At 34.8% G+C, this 13,868-nt stretch overlaps 1 protein-coding gene across 1 annotated transcript in view; it reads right to left on the bottom strand.

Moving 5' to 3' along the window:
• Positions 1-1,853: 1,853 nt before the first annotated feature.
• The window catches only part of LOC118189124 (serine/threonine-protein kinase ICK-like), a 56,831-nt gene continuing 44,816 nt past the window's right edge, over positions 1,854-13,868 (bottom strand). The window contains exons 8-11 of the mRNA XM_035359666.2: positions 13,309-13,443; positions 11,521-11,624; positions 7,712-7,833; positions 1,854-2,003 (exon numbers count right to left, since the gene is read on the bottom strand). Coding sequence (XP_035215557.1) covers positions 1,951-2,003; positions 7,712-7,833; positions 11,521-11,624; positions 13,309-13,443 — 414 coding nt within the window. The 3' untranslated portion in view covers positions 1,854-1,950. The remainder of the gene's footprint in view (positions 2,004-7,711; positions 7,834-11,520; positions 11,625-13,308; positions 13,444-13,868) is intronic.

Below are 13,868 nucleotides of genomic sequence, written 5' to 3'. Positions count from 1 at the left end.
AAGTTATCTTACTAGTTGGTAGTGTTTCGCAATTCTATTCGAAAATGTTAAAAGAAATGAAATGAAATGAATTTAAATATTTTATTTGAATGTTTGGTAGTAGAAACGGGCAAACTGCAACTATCGATTGACATAATTTTTAGCAAAACACTTCACGCTTCTTGAGAGAATTACACACGCAGTTCAATGCGAATTTCCTGAGATTAATGCCAATCAAATAGTGAATTTTTATATCTTTTCAAACTAAAATATGTGCGCTACTTTTACACACTACTACATTTTATCCTCCTAAATTTACAAAAAGTCTATAAAGTGAGCGAAAAATGATATAGTTTTTAGGTTTAACGTTTTTTACAATTATTAATAACTTTCTCACGGGTAGAATATCTTCTGGAATATTATTATTTCAAGCATCACAACTGATTCTGTTTTGAATGACATAAAAAGTCTGATGTGTACACTACATGACTTCCTTGTACGGAATATTAAATTATACGCATTTTCCCTTGCATTTCATTTAAACTTATTGGATTGAATTAAATCTACTTTGTCGATAGCGCATAAACCACAACAGAATAAATGCACTCTTTAAAATTCACTATATTTGTTTACCATAGCGACACTCTGGCGGTAGGTTCTCTTAACAGCGTTATATTTCGTTCATATTATAACTCAGAATGCACAAAATTTATATCATTTGAAGAATTATCTAATCGTTGTCATATGTTCTATTCAAATACTCTAATATATCTAGAACGATGTATAAAAGAAATTAAGCAAACAAAATGAAAAAGAAATAGTTTTTCACAGACAATTTCGTATTTCTCATTCAATTAATTCATTTCTCACTTCGCGACAAGGCAAAAATACATAAAAACTCAAAATATCTGTATTAAAAATTACGAAGTAAATCTTAAACACTTATTTCCTCGAAAAAATTCCAGAAATGATTAAGCATGATTTAATTCGCAATAATAAATGAAGACGTTATCTTTGTTGTTGCTCTCTAGATTGGCAACAAATCTACTATTCTGCTGTTTCAAATGTAAACAAATATGTCCGCCATGTTATTTAAAACTTAAGGCTTAACCGCACTTAAACATCTTTTAAATTGTTGATAATTGTACAAATATTGCTTGCAGATTTACTAAAGGCATAAGAATTTTAACCGGAAGATAATAAGAACATAATTCAATCATTTTTAAAGCAAAAAATGCACAATTTACAAACATATAAGAGTAAAGAAACTGAGATTACTGAGCCGAGTAACAGAGCGTTTGGTGCGGCCGATTGCAAGCAAAATACGAGGTGCACATCTACATGTTATAGCAGTCCTATATACAAAATTTCAACATTCTGAGGCTATTCGTTTTTGAGTTATGCAAGATACGTACGTACGTTCGTACAGACGCCACGAAAAATTCTTTTCAGAATTCGTTTTAAAGCAGTTTTATAATTTTTTTGGAGGAAAAGAGTCTTTTATTTTGTCTTTACGTACAGATGTCACGCAAAAACATCGGTAAATTGCATTCGATAGCGGTCAAAGTGGATATTTTCGTTCAAATATGCTGCCTGAAGCTTTTCGCGATTACAATACTTCTTTTTTACTTCGTACAAAGAAGTAAAAATAGGAATGTCTTCAAAAGTGCAAGTTAACTAAAACAGAATACGAGTTAATGAATATTAACCATAACAACATTAGAAATATTTTAAAATTTTAACAGAAACTTTGACATAAACTGAAATTTCAGTTAGCCGTAGTAAGAGATATTAGAGGTTTACTGTAGACAAATTGTTTTTCACTGTTAAATTTCAAGGGTCATTATAGATAAGGAAGTACTGAGAAATGCAATAAGTACAAATTTATTTCTCAAACATAAATATATATGTATATTATACTGAATAATTACATATTTAGTTATTTTACAAAAAGTTTGTTTCAAGATCTTCTCATTTTTCATACTTCCTGTCATCTAACTTCGGTTGTTGGCCTTCATGGAAACCTTTTGAAGAGAAGAGACATTTAATGTTTTATTATTTTTTTTTCTAATACCATGTTGCTCAAAGATTATTTATATGATCATTCTAAAGATAACAACAATGTATATAATTTAACCTGATATTCCGTTCGCAGAAATCGCTTTACTCTTAAAAATTTACGGCACTGAACTTTAAACTCAAGTTAAGGAGTGCCTCATTTTCAGGAAAACCATTATAAAAGCTCCTAGTTGTTTTACTGAAGGAACTCGGTATAAATTTTGTTTAGGATTATTTTTAATTTCAGGACAAAAAGTGTGCTGATATAGATGGATATTGAATTTATGAAAAAGACAGTATGCAGGGACTTCATGGCTAAATGTTATTACTCATCGTATTAAAAGAAGGTTAAATTTTTATAATTTTTTTATTTGAAATTTCTACAAATAGTACGTCAAGAAATATACAGGAAGGCGGAATTTTATTACATGAACATTCAACTGACAATGCAGTTGTATTACTGCTGTTCTCATATTCAGCACTTGTAATATTTTTTAAAATTAAAGAGTAATTACTACTAGATACATTGCTAACTAACACATTATGACCAAAGCGTTGAGAACATTCAATGCACGTGTTTCACGGAATCGGGGACATTTCGAACCACGTCTATATGTTACAGTTCTGAAACGGACAATAAATAGCATATCAACTGCAATATTTCTTCAAAAATATTCTAACAATATCACAAAATGTCAAACGTTTAGCAAAAATCAATTCAAAACAGAGAAACTAATTCTATCTCACAGCGAAATCGCTACAAATCAATCACAGCATTAAGTAAACAAACAGTTCGCTAGAACTACAGCTACTACTGAGATGAATTGTTTGTTCTCGGCTTTTATAAGCTATTATAGTTAATTTCTCGAATATACTGGAAACATTTATAAATATCTGGATTTTTGTGGATGGCAACAGCAATTACGAGATATTTATTTATTAGGTATTAAATACACGCGCTGTTCTATTTTTAACCTTCCAACGCAGCTGTCTTTTCTAAAATCGTCTGCGTTGCTAAGGCAACATGAAGCAAATCTAATTACAATTCTAAAAAAAAAAAAAAACTAAATAAATAACTATGAAATCCGTAACAATATGAATTAAGTAATAATTAATAATAAAGCAAAGTGCATGCACCAACATATCGTACAAAACTATGATTGGAAAACTGAGACCATGAGTTCGGCCACATTCGGCTATTGGGGGATGCGTACAAGTTCTGAGTGCACGTGTTCCCCAAAAGCCGAAGGTAGCTGAATGCAAGCTACTCACACGCACTTGTAATTTAAGTAGTGTGTGTGTCAGCTCGCTGTGAGTAATCTAACAACACTGAATAAATTATCGTTAATTACTTAGCAGTAAACATTTCATTTTTTCTTCGTCGATATGTTATTTTATTATTATATATTATTATTTGCCAATATTTTGGCCGGGCCGCAAAAATATTTGTTGTGGGCCGCGAGTTTGACATCCTTGTTCTACACGAATGTTCTAAATTATATTTACATGTTGCAGTTCTATAGCTTACGTAGATCATTCTGCAGCACGTTAAATACTGATACTAAAAGCACTACTTTCGCGTAGCATATAAAGATTGTACTGGAAAACTGCATCTGAAGTGTGTCACGGAACGGTATATCGTACGGCTATTAGTCATCATCCGAATAACTTGTACTATAATCTAATTCAATAACTCTCAAATTTCTTTTTTTGGTTTGGTTCAAAAAATAAGGTTGAGCATTGCAAACAGACATGAAGTTGCTTAAAATCTGCTGATATTTTGCAATAGTAAAAATGCAGTCATCCAAAATACTCGGGACAATGCTAAATTATTAAACTGTCATCCAAGGGGGCAACAGGAGGGAGAAACCTCACACAGTCATTTTAAATATAAGTTAAATGACTGGAAAATTAACTATAAAAGTATGTATAATTTTATTTTCTTAATCATTTATGTCCTGGAACCTTTTGCATTAATGTAGGTATGAAAAGGATTTCAAATACAGTTCAAATTCTCTACCTGCTTCAGAAACACAATTTTTATTTAAAAAAAAATCCTCTTTGCGGAGAGTTCAAAAAATTATTGCGGAGAGCGTGAAGATTTCATTACGCCTTCAAAGCAGAGTAAGATACTTATTTTAAATTAACCAGTTATTACTTGTTTATTGTTATTGGATCTTTACTTAAATTTCTTCTCGTATTCTTCACCAGAATGCAAATGAGTTTGTTGTGTATTTAAGCTGAGGCTTTTGGATCTAAAGGCTCGTTCAGACTGGGATTTATCTGAGCTAACGGAGACAACTGAGTCGACCCATCTGTAAAGGGCCGTTTCCACTGGGGTTCATCTGAGCTAACGGAGACAACTGACGTAGTCGACCCATCTCAAAAACCTGTTTTCTCCCAGAGAGCAGCAAGTTGAAAAATCTGAACTGCAGGCACAGCAGAGCTAGTCGACACATGAAACTGACTCCGTTAACTCAGATATTAAACCTCAGTGGGAACGGCCCTTGAACCAGTTTTTCCCCATAGCGCAGCGAGTTGAAAAATCTGAACTACACGCATAGCGGAGCATTCGACACATGGAACTGACTCCCGTTAGCTCAGATAAACCCCAGTATGAACGGCTCATTATGCAGCTCCGCATGCAGTTCCCAAGTCAGCTCCGCCGCCCTAGAAAGATGAAGTAGATCAAAACTGGGTGAAATTGCAGAATAAAGAGTTCCTATCACTGTCATAGCGTGCTCAAATTTTTGCCAGCTGTAGCTAAATGTAACTATCTCGGCTTTGCGTTCCCTCGCCACTGATACTTTAAACTAACGCGCTGGGTAAATTATTGAGCTAGCATGTTGTTTGACATTTAATTGAGTAGTTTTAGACTATTGATCAATTTTTTAAATTTATTTGATTGCTATTTAATTTGCATCACCACAAGCAGTGGTACGAGTCGTGCCATGTTTTTAAATAAAATGGTTGTTTAAAACCTTCACAAGTATTTGTCGTAATGTTTCAGATATAGCAGTAACTCAATAGTCTGTTAGGGTTACAGGATTAACATTTTAGTAATAGACTAAATATAACCTTACTAAAATTTACTTATAAGTAACGCCCAAATCGATTGCAGACAATGTCGTAGTATCATGAATACAAGAAACTATAAATTTCAGCGTGGGGCATCGAAGGGTACGAGCAATTAAGAGCTGTAAAAACTATGAACAAAAAATTCTTCAAAATACAATTTAAAGAAACTGCGAAAAAATGTCAGCACAAACGTCTTATAAGAGATGACGCAATGCAGCTGCGGAGCTTTCATCAAGTGTGGACGTTTCTTCGGCTGATCATCGATATTTAGTGGCCTCTTGGTAAAGTTATTATTTGAAAGCTTCTTTGATTTTATGCAAACCATAATTATTTCATATGTGGTTTACAACAGAAGCATAGTAAATATTTTATATATATATCTAAGGAATTTGAGCTATGGAGTTTTGCTATTTGTGTTTATTATCATTCTTTTTTTAGTTCATCTGTTTTATATGAGATGCAGAATATGTTCTTCATTATCTTTCAAATTTTCAGTAGCTGAAAGAAAGTTCCGTATGTCCAAAAAGTAAGGAAAAATTATTTATTATTTTATTAAATTATATAACTCGAGCGTTACATCTGTTAATAGACAGCTATAGCTCGCCGGCGAGAATTAAATTGCGGTAAGTATCCCGACAAATGCAGATACTCTCAAATTCCATCAAGTTAGTTAAGCGGAGTATGAGTTGCTCTAAAAACAAACGAATAAATAACGTAATCGTAGAAAATTCAAATTATGGAAATGTACAGAGGGTGTTTACTCATTTTAGAAAGATTTCGGAGCTAAAAATGTAGTAAAAAAAGTATTTTTTAAATGATCGATCTCATAGTCTTTTTGTTTTAATTATAAGTCTGCATAGTGATTTCGATGATAAAAAGACTTTTCGTAAAATTTCCAAGAGTATTGATTTCCATTCCTCTTCCACTATTTTCCAGAGTCCATCAATCGAAGTGGGTTGGGACTCAGAAAGAGCTCTTTTCAAGAGAGCAAAGTCACAATAGTCCATAGGTGAAAAGTCAGGGGACTTCACAGGAATACATTGAGAAGCTACATATGCAATACCTGTATCGGTCTTCATTTTTTCTAAGTAATGCAGTTGTACTTTTCGAAGTATGACTTTGTTGCTCTGTCTTGATGAAGTTTCGCTCTTTGAAAATCATTGAAATAAAGAAATGGAATTTATTCTGCAAATGTCGGACGTAAAACTTTCTCTTGACAGTATTTTCAGTTGATTTTAGCATTTTCCCCCGTTTTCCTTACTTTTAATTTCTTAGTATAAGAGAATCCTGAGACAATCGTAAACACTTTAATGGAAATTTCTATGCGTTGACAGAACCAAGTGCGCACATTTCTTTCTGTTCACTTTCTGTAATAAATAGGCCTTTTCTTTTATTTCAATCATTCAGGTAAACCCCTGCTTCAACAAGGAACACAGTATATTTTCATTTATCTCCTAAACAGATTATATCCAGGATTCTAGGAATTGTTCTGCGTTTGAGCTAGGGAAGGTTTGAGCTAGGAAGCTAGGTTTGAGCTGCGTTGGGGAACATTATATTTTTTAGCTTTTTTAAATTTTAAATCTTGGTTTATTATTTTATTTACTGTTGTTACAGATGCATTTAAAGACTTAGAAATTGATTTTTACGTTGGCGGAAATTTTCCTTTTTACCAAGAATTTAACTTTAGAAACATCAAAAACAGTACGTACATTTTTCAGGTTTTCTTTTGGGGTCTTCTTTCCATACAGAACTAGCGAATGACGGATTTTCCCTTTTCAATTCATAATGTTTATTTTGCACCTCGGAATTTTACTACTATGCATTTTACAACGTTTTGAATTATGGTATGGGAATATTTCTCTCCGGAAAGCGCAAAAGCATATCCTTCAATCCACAGCTTGTTCACATGCGATATTTTGAAAGAAGAATAAATTTAAAAGTAGCGGACGATATTTTTCATTTCAAATAATATAACATGTTGCTAGAAATTTGTATTCTAAAACATTTGTTTCTTTTTAAAATTCGTTATCAAAACCATACTAAAAATGTATCTGTATACGGATATGATGTTTTTCTGAAAAATTTGTAATACAGAGAATTTACGGATTACCGTATTACGTAAAGTTAATGAAATTTTGAATTAAAGTAGAGAGAAGCTATATTTAGTCCTCGCATGTGAAAAATGTAATTTACTGAACATGAACTGGCTACAGAAAACCTGCTAGACAGGCATCTAAGTTCTTTGAAATGGCAAGATGGACACACATTATCAATTGCCTGAGACACGTGCTAATGTTAGCCTTTGATTTAAGCACCATTTTAGATTCATTATTGATACCACAGAACCAGTAATTTGGTTGTGTAATCTAATATCTGCCGCGACAGAAACTGCTCACAATAAAATTTTAATTAATAGTATTATAGCATGCATACGTTCTAACACGCATGTATACGGAGTTGCATTCGTATTCAACGTTTTCAAAGAAAGATCAATAGCTTGAGTCCAATAAAGAAGGCTATTATATATTAGCTTTATTCCGGTTTATTACTTGTAGATCTAAATAGTTAGTACAAAGAACATACATGGTCTACCTACCTGCTCTTTGTACTTGAAATTTATTCGCATCGGCTCCCTTCAATGTGTGCAAACTAACTTCATCTAGAACGTATGAATCTAATTCTTGAAGGGCTGGCCAAGATCTGCTTATTTTAGGATCCCTATATATAAAGAAAGAAATATTGTTTTTTCTAGAAAAATCAGAAATTCAAGTTAATATAACTAGATCGTTATGAAATAAATAAAAATACTATGAATACTGTTTATTGGTTATTTTTCCAATGAAAACAATTATCTATTTAAACTTTTTTTTGCTTATAAATTAAAAACCTTGCAACAACATTTTTAAGAAAACGAAACGACACAGCGGCAAACGACAGGGAGGGAAGTTTTTGGTTCATTAGATTGCAATTTCATTTCAACTTCAAGGTGCTGTACCAAATAATCTAACCAGAGCCGATCAAAAGGCATGGGTAATTTCAGTTTAACTATAACACATGTAGTTTTACCTTAACTTGTTAAATTATCCAAAGCTTTCTGTTACTTTCTCTAATGAGTGAAGTGGCTCCAAATGTTATATATACAATCTGTCACAATATACACAATATTTGCAAAAACACTGGAGCACCAACAAGGACTTTTGCGATTGTGACGAAATTTGGTATGCAAAAACATCTTGATCGAACATGCAAATGATCAAAGTTTCAAGGCAAATGAACAAGAATTGCGATCATAGCGCACATTTCTAGTGCGCAATTCGCAAAGTATAAAACCTGCAACAGAGGCGAAATTTTATTTCTGTTGCTGCCACTGTAATTCCGTAAAGAAGCAACTAAAGATGCCAATACGACGATATCGAAGACCTTACAGACAACTAAACGACGTCGAACGTGGTCGCATTGTAGCGTTGCGTGAAGCTAGGTGGTCATACCGAGCAATAGGCTGCGACCTGCAGCGTAGAGACACTACTGTGCAAAGATGTTGGTAGCAATGATTGCTACAAGGAAATTGCCGACCAAATGAAGGCTCTGGAAGGCCAAGGATCACAAACGCTAGGCAAGATAGGATGATTGTTCACCAGGCCCGAACCGCCCCAACGGTATCATTGTCTACTATTCAACGCACTAAAGCCACGTCTATACCTTCCGTGTTACCGTCCATCAACTCACGGCGCTTGTCTGAGGCGGGGTTACGCTTACAGATTCCTTAAGACGTTTGCCTTTGACCACACAACATCGCGAGAGTCGTTTGGAGTGGTGTCGCAGCCGATAAACATTGTTGCCATCAGACTGGCATAGTATAGTGTTCAGCGATGAATCCCGCTTTACTCTTGAAGCAAATGATCGTGTTCGTGTCTGGAAGGGACGGGGCCAGCGGTTCTAATAAGCTTTTGATCGTCATCTTGGGGCCATTTTCCAATAAGATAATGCCAGGCCACATACTAGTCACATATCTCTGGACTGTCTCCGTGCGGTTGATACTCTTCCTTGGCCAGCAAGGTCACCAGACCTTTCACCAATCGAGCATGTCTGGTACATGGTAGATTCGGGCACCTCAAAATATCGCAGATGTGAAGCAACAACTGAAGAATGCCTGGCAGAATGTGTCGCACAATGACATTAAGAACCTGTAAAACTCCTTTCTTGGACGAATTCAAGCATGCATTGCAGCCAGGGGCGTTAGAACAAGTACTAATTTGAACACTCAATGGGTGATTGTGAGCCGTGAACAGGTACTATGACCTTGATTTTTTAATAATTTTGTTATCTGTGTATGAGCTATAACACATATTCAATTTCATCAAAAACAACTTCCTTCATGGTACTTCAATTTTTTTGAAAAAGATTGTATATATACACAGAAGAAATTGAGCCACAATCACGAAACTCTGGAGGAATATAGTCTAAGAGATATGCAAATAATTTAAATATCCACGCCAATGAGACAAGGGTAAATGAGACAAATTACAATAAATCCCACGTATTGCTCTACTCAAAATAACCACGGCCTACTCAACAACCTCTGCGCCCGCGTTACAAATACTTGCAAGTACTCTTCCTCTAGACATCAAAGCCAAAATACCGAAAACACAGTACCGCCTCTTCCATTATGCGGAAGATGCCATGCACAGTGGCCACATTTACACTACTCACCAAAATATCGAACACAGAAGTCACGAAAAGCTACATCCAGCGCACTCAACAGACACACAATGGACTAATACAACACTACGAATATTCAAACAGAAATCTACTCTGGTGATTCCAAAGCAACCAACGGACTAGGAGCAGCTTTTGTGGTTTATAAAGATAAGAAGGAAATCCATCATGAAACTTACCGCTTCAGCGATCATGCTACGGTATTTCAAACCGAGTCATGAGTTATAAAAAAAGGAGCTTTATGCGTAGGTACTTACGATACAAATCATACAACATTTCGTACCGACAGTATTAGTGTTTTGCAAGGAATGAATAAGCGGAGTCAACTTCATCCCCCCCTTACATCAAAGCGCTACGCGATGTCCTGATTATTCTTCGAACAAGCCAGAAAATACAGATAAATTGGTAAAAGGGGCCACACGGCCTGGGAAAAAATGAGAGAGCCGATTAGCAAAAAATGCCACAACAAAACCGGAAATCGACAAAGAAATCCGAGTTTCGGAAAATGTCTCCATGATGCTAATCAAAGAAGCCTTTATGGCCGACTGGCAGGATAGATGGAGAAAGGAGTCACCGCGAAATTCTCATTTAATATTTTTCCAGGCAACCTCCCTCTCGCGGATAAACTATAACCACCTCTTCATTCAAGCATGCACCAACTACAGTCTTACTACACCAGTTTCTTGCATTGCAACATCAAATACGCTTTCGGCGCCACAAGATCCGAAGCATGCGTTAATTGAGATCTTGTTCAGAGGTAAAGGAGCTTCGTACGATATTCTACCTTTCTAACATCTCGAATGTCACTACTAAACATTTTTTCACCGACTACTACTGTGTAAGTGTATCCTAGCTATCACGACGCAAGTCAACACAGGGCACTTCAACCAAATACTGATAAAATGATTTACTAACCTATTTCGGTGTATGTTGCAATCGTAAATGGTTTTTTGTAAACTCTGTTAAATGAAGGTATTAAGTCCAAAAAGAGCATGAAAGTTTTAGAATTGCAGCCTAAGTGCCAAAAAGATTACTAGTGCAACGATCGCCATGATATCCCTAACCCATCGTACCTTCCTTAAGCATGATGGAACGGAGTGTGTAATGACTACACTAGCGGAACTTTAAGCCCAAGAAACGCGAGTGGACATGACGGATTCCTCGAAGGGGGAAAAAAGGCAATCACTCTTTTTGAGATACAATTAAACATCTCTGCAATAATTACATAAATCAATAAACAGTCTATGCGATAATTTTATGCAAAATGTCAACATTAACGTATTTCTTCAATACACGAAACTTAATTACGTACTTGCTTGCATTTCTTTGGCTCAAAGTTACGCTAGGACCTTAAGAGAAAACATGCTATCAAGAGTACTGCATCGGTAGGTGAAATACTTTACACGATGGAGCTTCTGTCGATTACATTAATGTTATTAATAAAACTATTGCCAAGTAAATATTTCACCAAAAGTTGCCAAACTTGTACCCTCAGCTAAAGACCGAACTAAATTATTTCCATAAATAGTTGATGACTGTTGTACTATAATTATGTTGATGATTTTCTGAATTACATAAATATATTGTTAAATACAGATACAATATTTTATGAAGGGGTTTTGGGGACTAGAGTAAATGCATCAAAGTTTTCTCCAAAAAAACTTACTCAAAGAAAGCATTCAGTCTTACCTAAATGACAATGAAAAGTTCCGTGGTTTCTGAGGTAATCTATGTTCATTCTGGTAGCCTTCATTCTCATAAGGATTCGCTTGTTGTATCTTGGTAACTGATTGCTAAAAAATCATTATACACAGAATATGCAATAATACTTCGAACAGTAACACATACATACATTTAATTACATTCTAACAATTGCAATATTAACTCACCGCGCATTTAAGTTTCTTTTAATTTGTAATTATTACCATCTTTTAATATTTAACTGTGTAACTTTGTCTTCCTCCTTACGGCTTGGTTTCGTGGAAAGAATGTCGGGTAGCAATGGAAGGCCTAAGTTCGAATCTCGATACTGAGCGTTGCTGCGCGAGTGAAAACGACTACCATAGAAACTCATAAATCATACTAATTTTTCAGAATTAAATCATGTTATGAAAACTGTATGACTTTTACAGAAGACGAGCATCCTTTTTTGTTCATTCTTACAACCTCTGTTTTAGATTTTCTTTGCGTAGACGAGCCTTACGCATGATCGTGCCTATATATCATGACTGATGTATGGTATATATTTTTCTATTATATCAACTTAAGTCTATGCCAAATTTCATTTAAACTCGTAAGTTCTAATGATAATCGACTAAATGGAAAAATTCTCTTAATTTTGAATACCAGCGTATATCGAAAGTAATACAATAAAATATCCTAGGGAATTAGAAATCACATATGTCTTATTTCATTTTCAAAATCATACTGCGAACTATGTTTAAGAAATTTGACAGTACAATAATAAATGGCACTTGTATGTTCTTAAATAAGAAAGTAGTATAATAGTATTCGTAGTAAATCTTCATCATTATCACCCCCATAATGCAGTCGAAGGAGATACCAGTTGAGATACAAAGGAGATACCAAAGTACTACTTGAAATAATGAGCGCACATATCACTGTCAAAATTATTTACTTTGGCGCCAGGTCATCTGTCATTAAGTGCTGGAAATCTGGAATCTTTTTGTCACCTGCTAAGATTTTGTTTAGACACAATGCCCAGCTCAAATTCCAGCAAAAAGAAGCCCGTCGTTCTAAAACTAGATCGTATGATAGGAATTAGCCCGCCCTTTTCGATACAGACATCTCAAAGAACATTTTAAATATGATTAGGAGACTCGGTATGAAATCAGCTACTATTTCAAACTCTGTCAGGCAATAAAAGAAGCGCGACAAGTAACTAGTAACTGCTCTTCGTCAGACGAGTAATACGAGTAACTGCTCTTCGTCAGACGAGTAATACGAGTAACTGCTATTCGTCAGACGAAATGAGTTTTATCACTTCACTGCGGATTCACTCAAGATATTCCTGTAAGCAAGTTATGCCAAATAAGTTTATGCTAAATCGCTATAACTGCTCTCTACGAACTTAATTGCTAAGCTCATCACCTTAAACTTCTCTAATCGCCATAATTGCTCTCACCACTTCATCTGAATGTTTCGCATTCAAATCTCCTGAACTCTAAGCTAGCAAAGAAAAAAAAAAAAATATATGCTCAGAAATTAATTTCACCTGCTATACACAGGGTAAGGCGATGCCTGGGAACCTGCATGTGCCACTGCGACTCTTGATGAGACGAAGCGCATATCGAAATTCACTAAGGTTAGACAAAATCTTCAGACATATCTTAGCATTTTAGTATTTAGCTCATTTCATTGTCTTCAGTATACAGGGAGTAGTATATACTTTTCAAATTCTTTTCGATGTTCTTATGTAACATAATTAAATAAAATACTTTTTAATAAAATACTTACGCTAGGAGTCACTTGCTCGTTTTGCCTCCAGTAACCTTGATACCATTCTTCACGATAATCGGAGGATACGGCATTCCTGATTTTGCGATTTTCCACTCCTTGACGATCTTCGGAAAAGTATGGATACCGAAGGGCCTGGAAAAGAATTATAAACGGATACACATATATATTTGCACTTAATTGTAAAATTCGAGATTTGATTAGAATTTAAACTCAATTATTTTGTATTTTATCTATTGAAGTTGGTAGCCAGTTTCAAATGATTGTTACCGAAATATAACTCGCTTATAACGAGGCCTGATTTAATAAGAACCCGGATTTAACGAGGAAATCGTAAACAATTGGTACAATGTTAAGTCTACGGAGGCATAACTCACTTTTAACGAGCAAATTGCGGTTATAGCGAGCAATAGTTCTGTGATTCATAAAATTTCGAGTTTCACTTCTCCCGCTCAGCTAATCCTTTCTTGGAAAAATTTCTTTAACCTTCCGAAGTCAACCGATAGTTAGTGATGAGTCATAACTCCTGCTCATATGTGACGGCGGCCTTTTTTATCTTG

Source organism: Stegodyphus dumicola, chromosome 9, assembly GCF_044657685.1.
Source record: "Stegodyphus dumicola isolate Sdum_Otavi_A_Nest chromosome 9, ASM4465768v1".
Lineage (NCBI taxonomy): Eukaryota > Metazoa > Arthropoda > Arachnida > Araneae > Eresidae > Stegodyphus > Stegodyphus dumicola.
The sequence above is the reverse complement of the archived record's forward strand: the minus strand, read 5'-3'. Positions and strand labels throughout refer to the sequence as shown.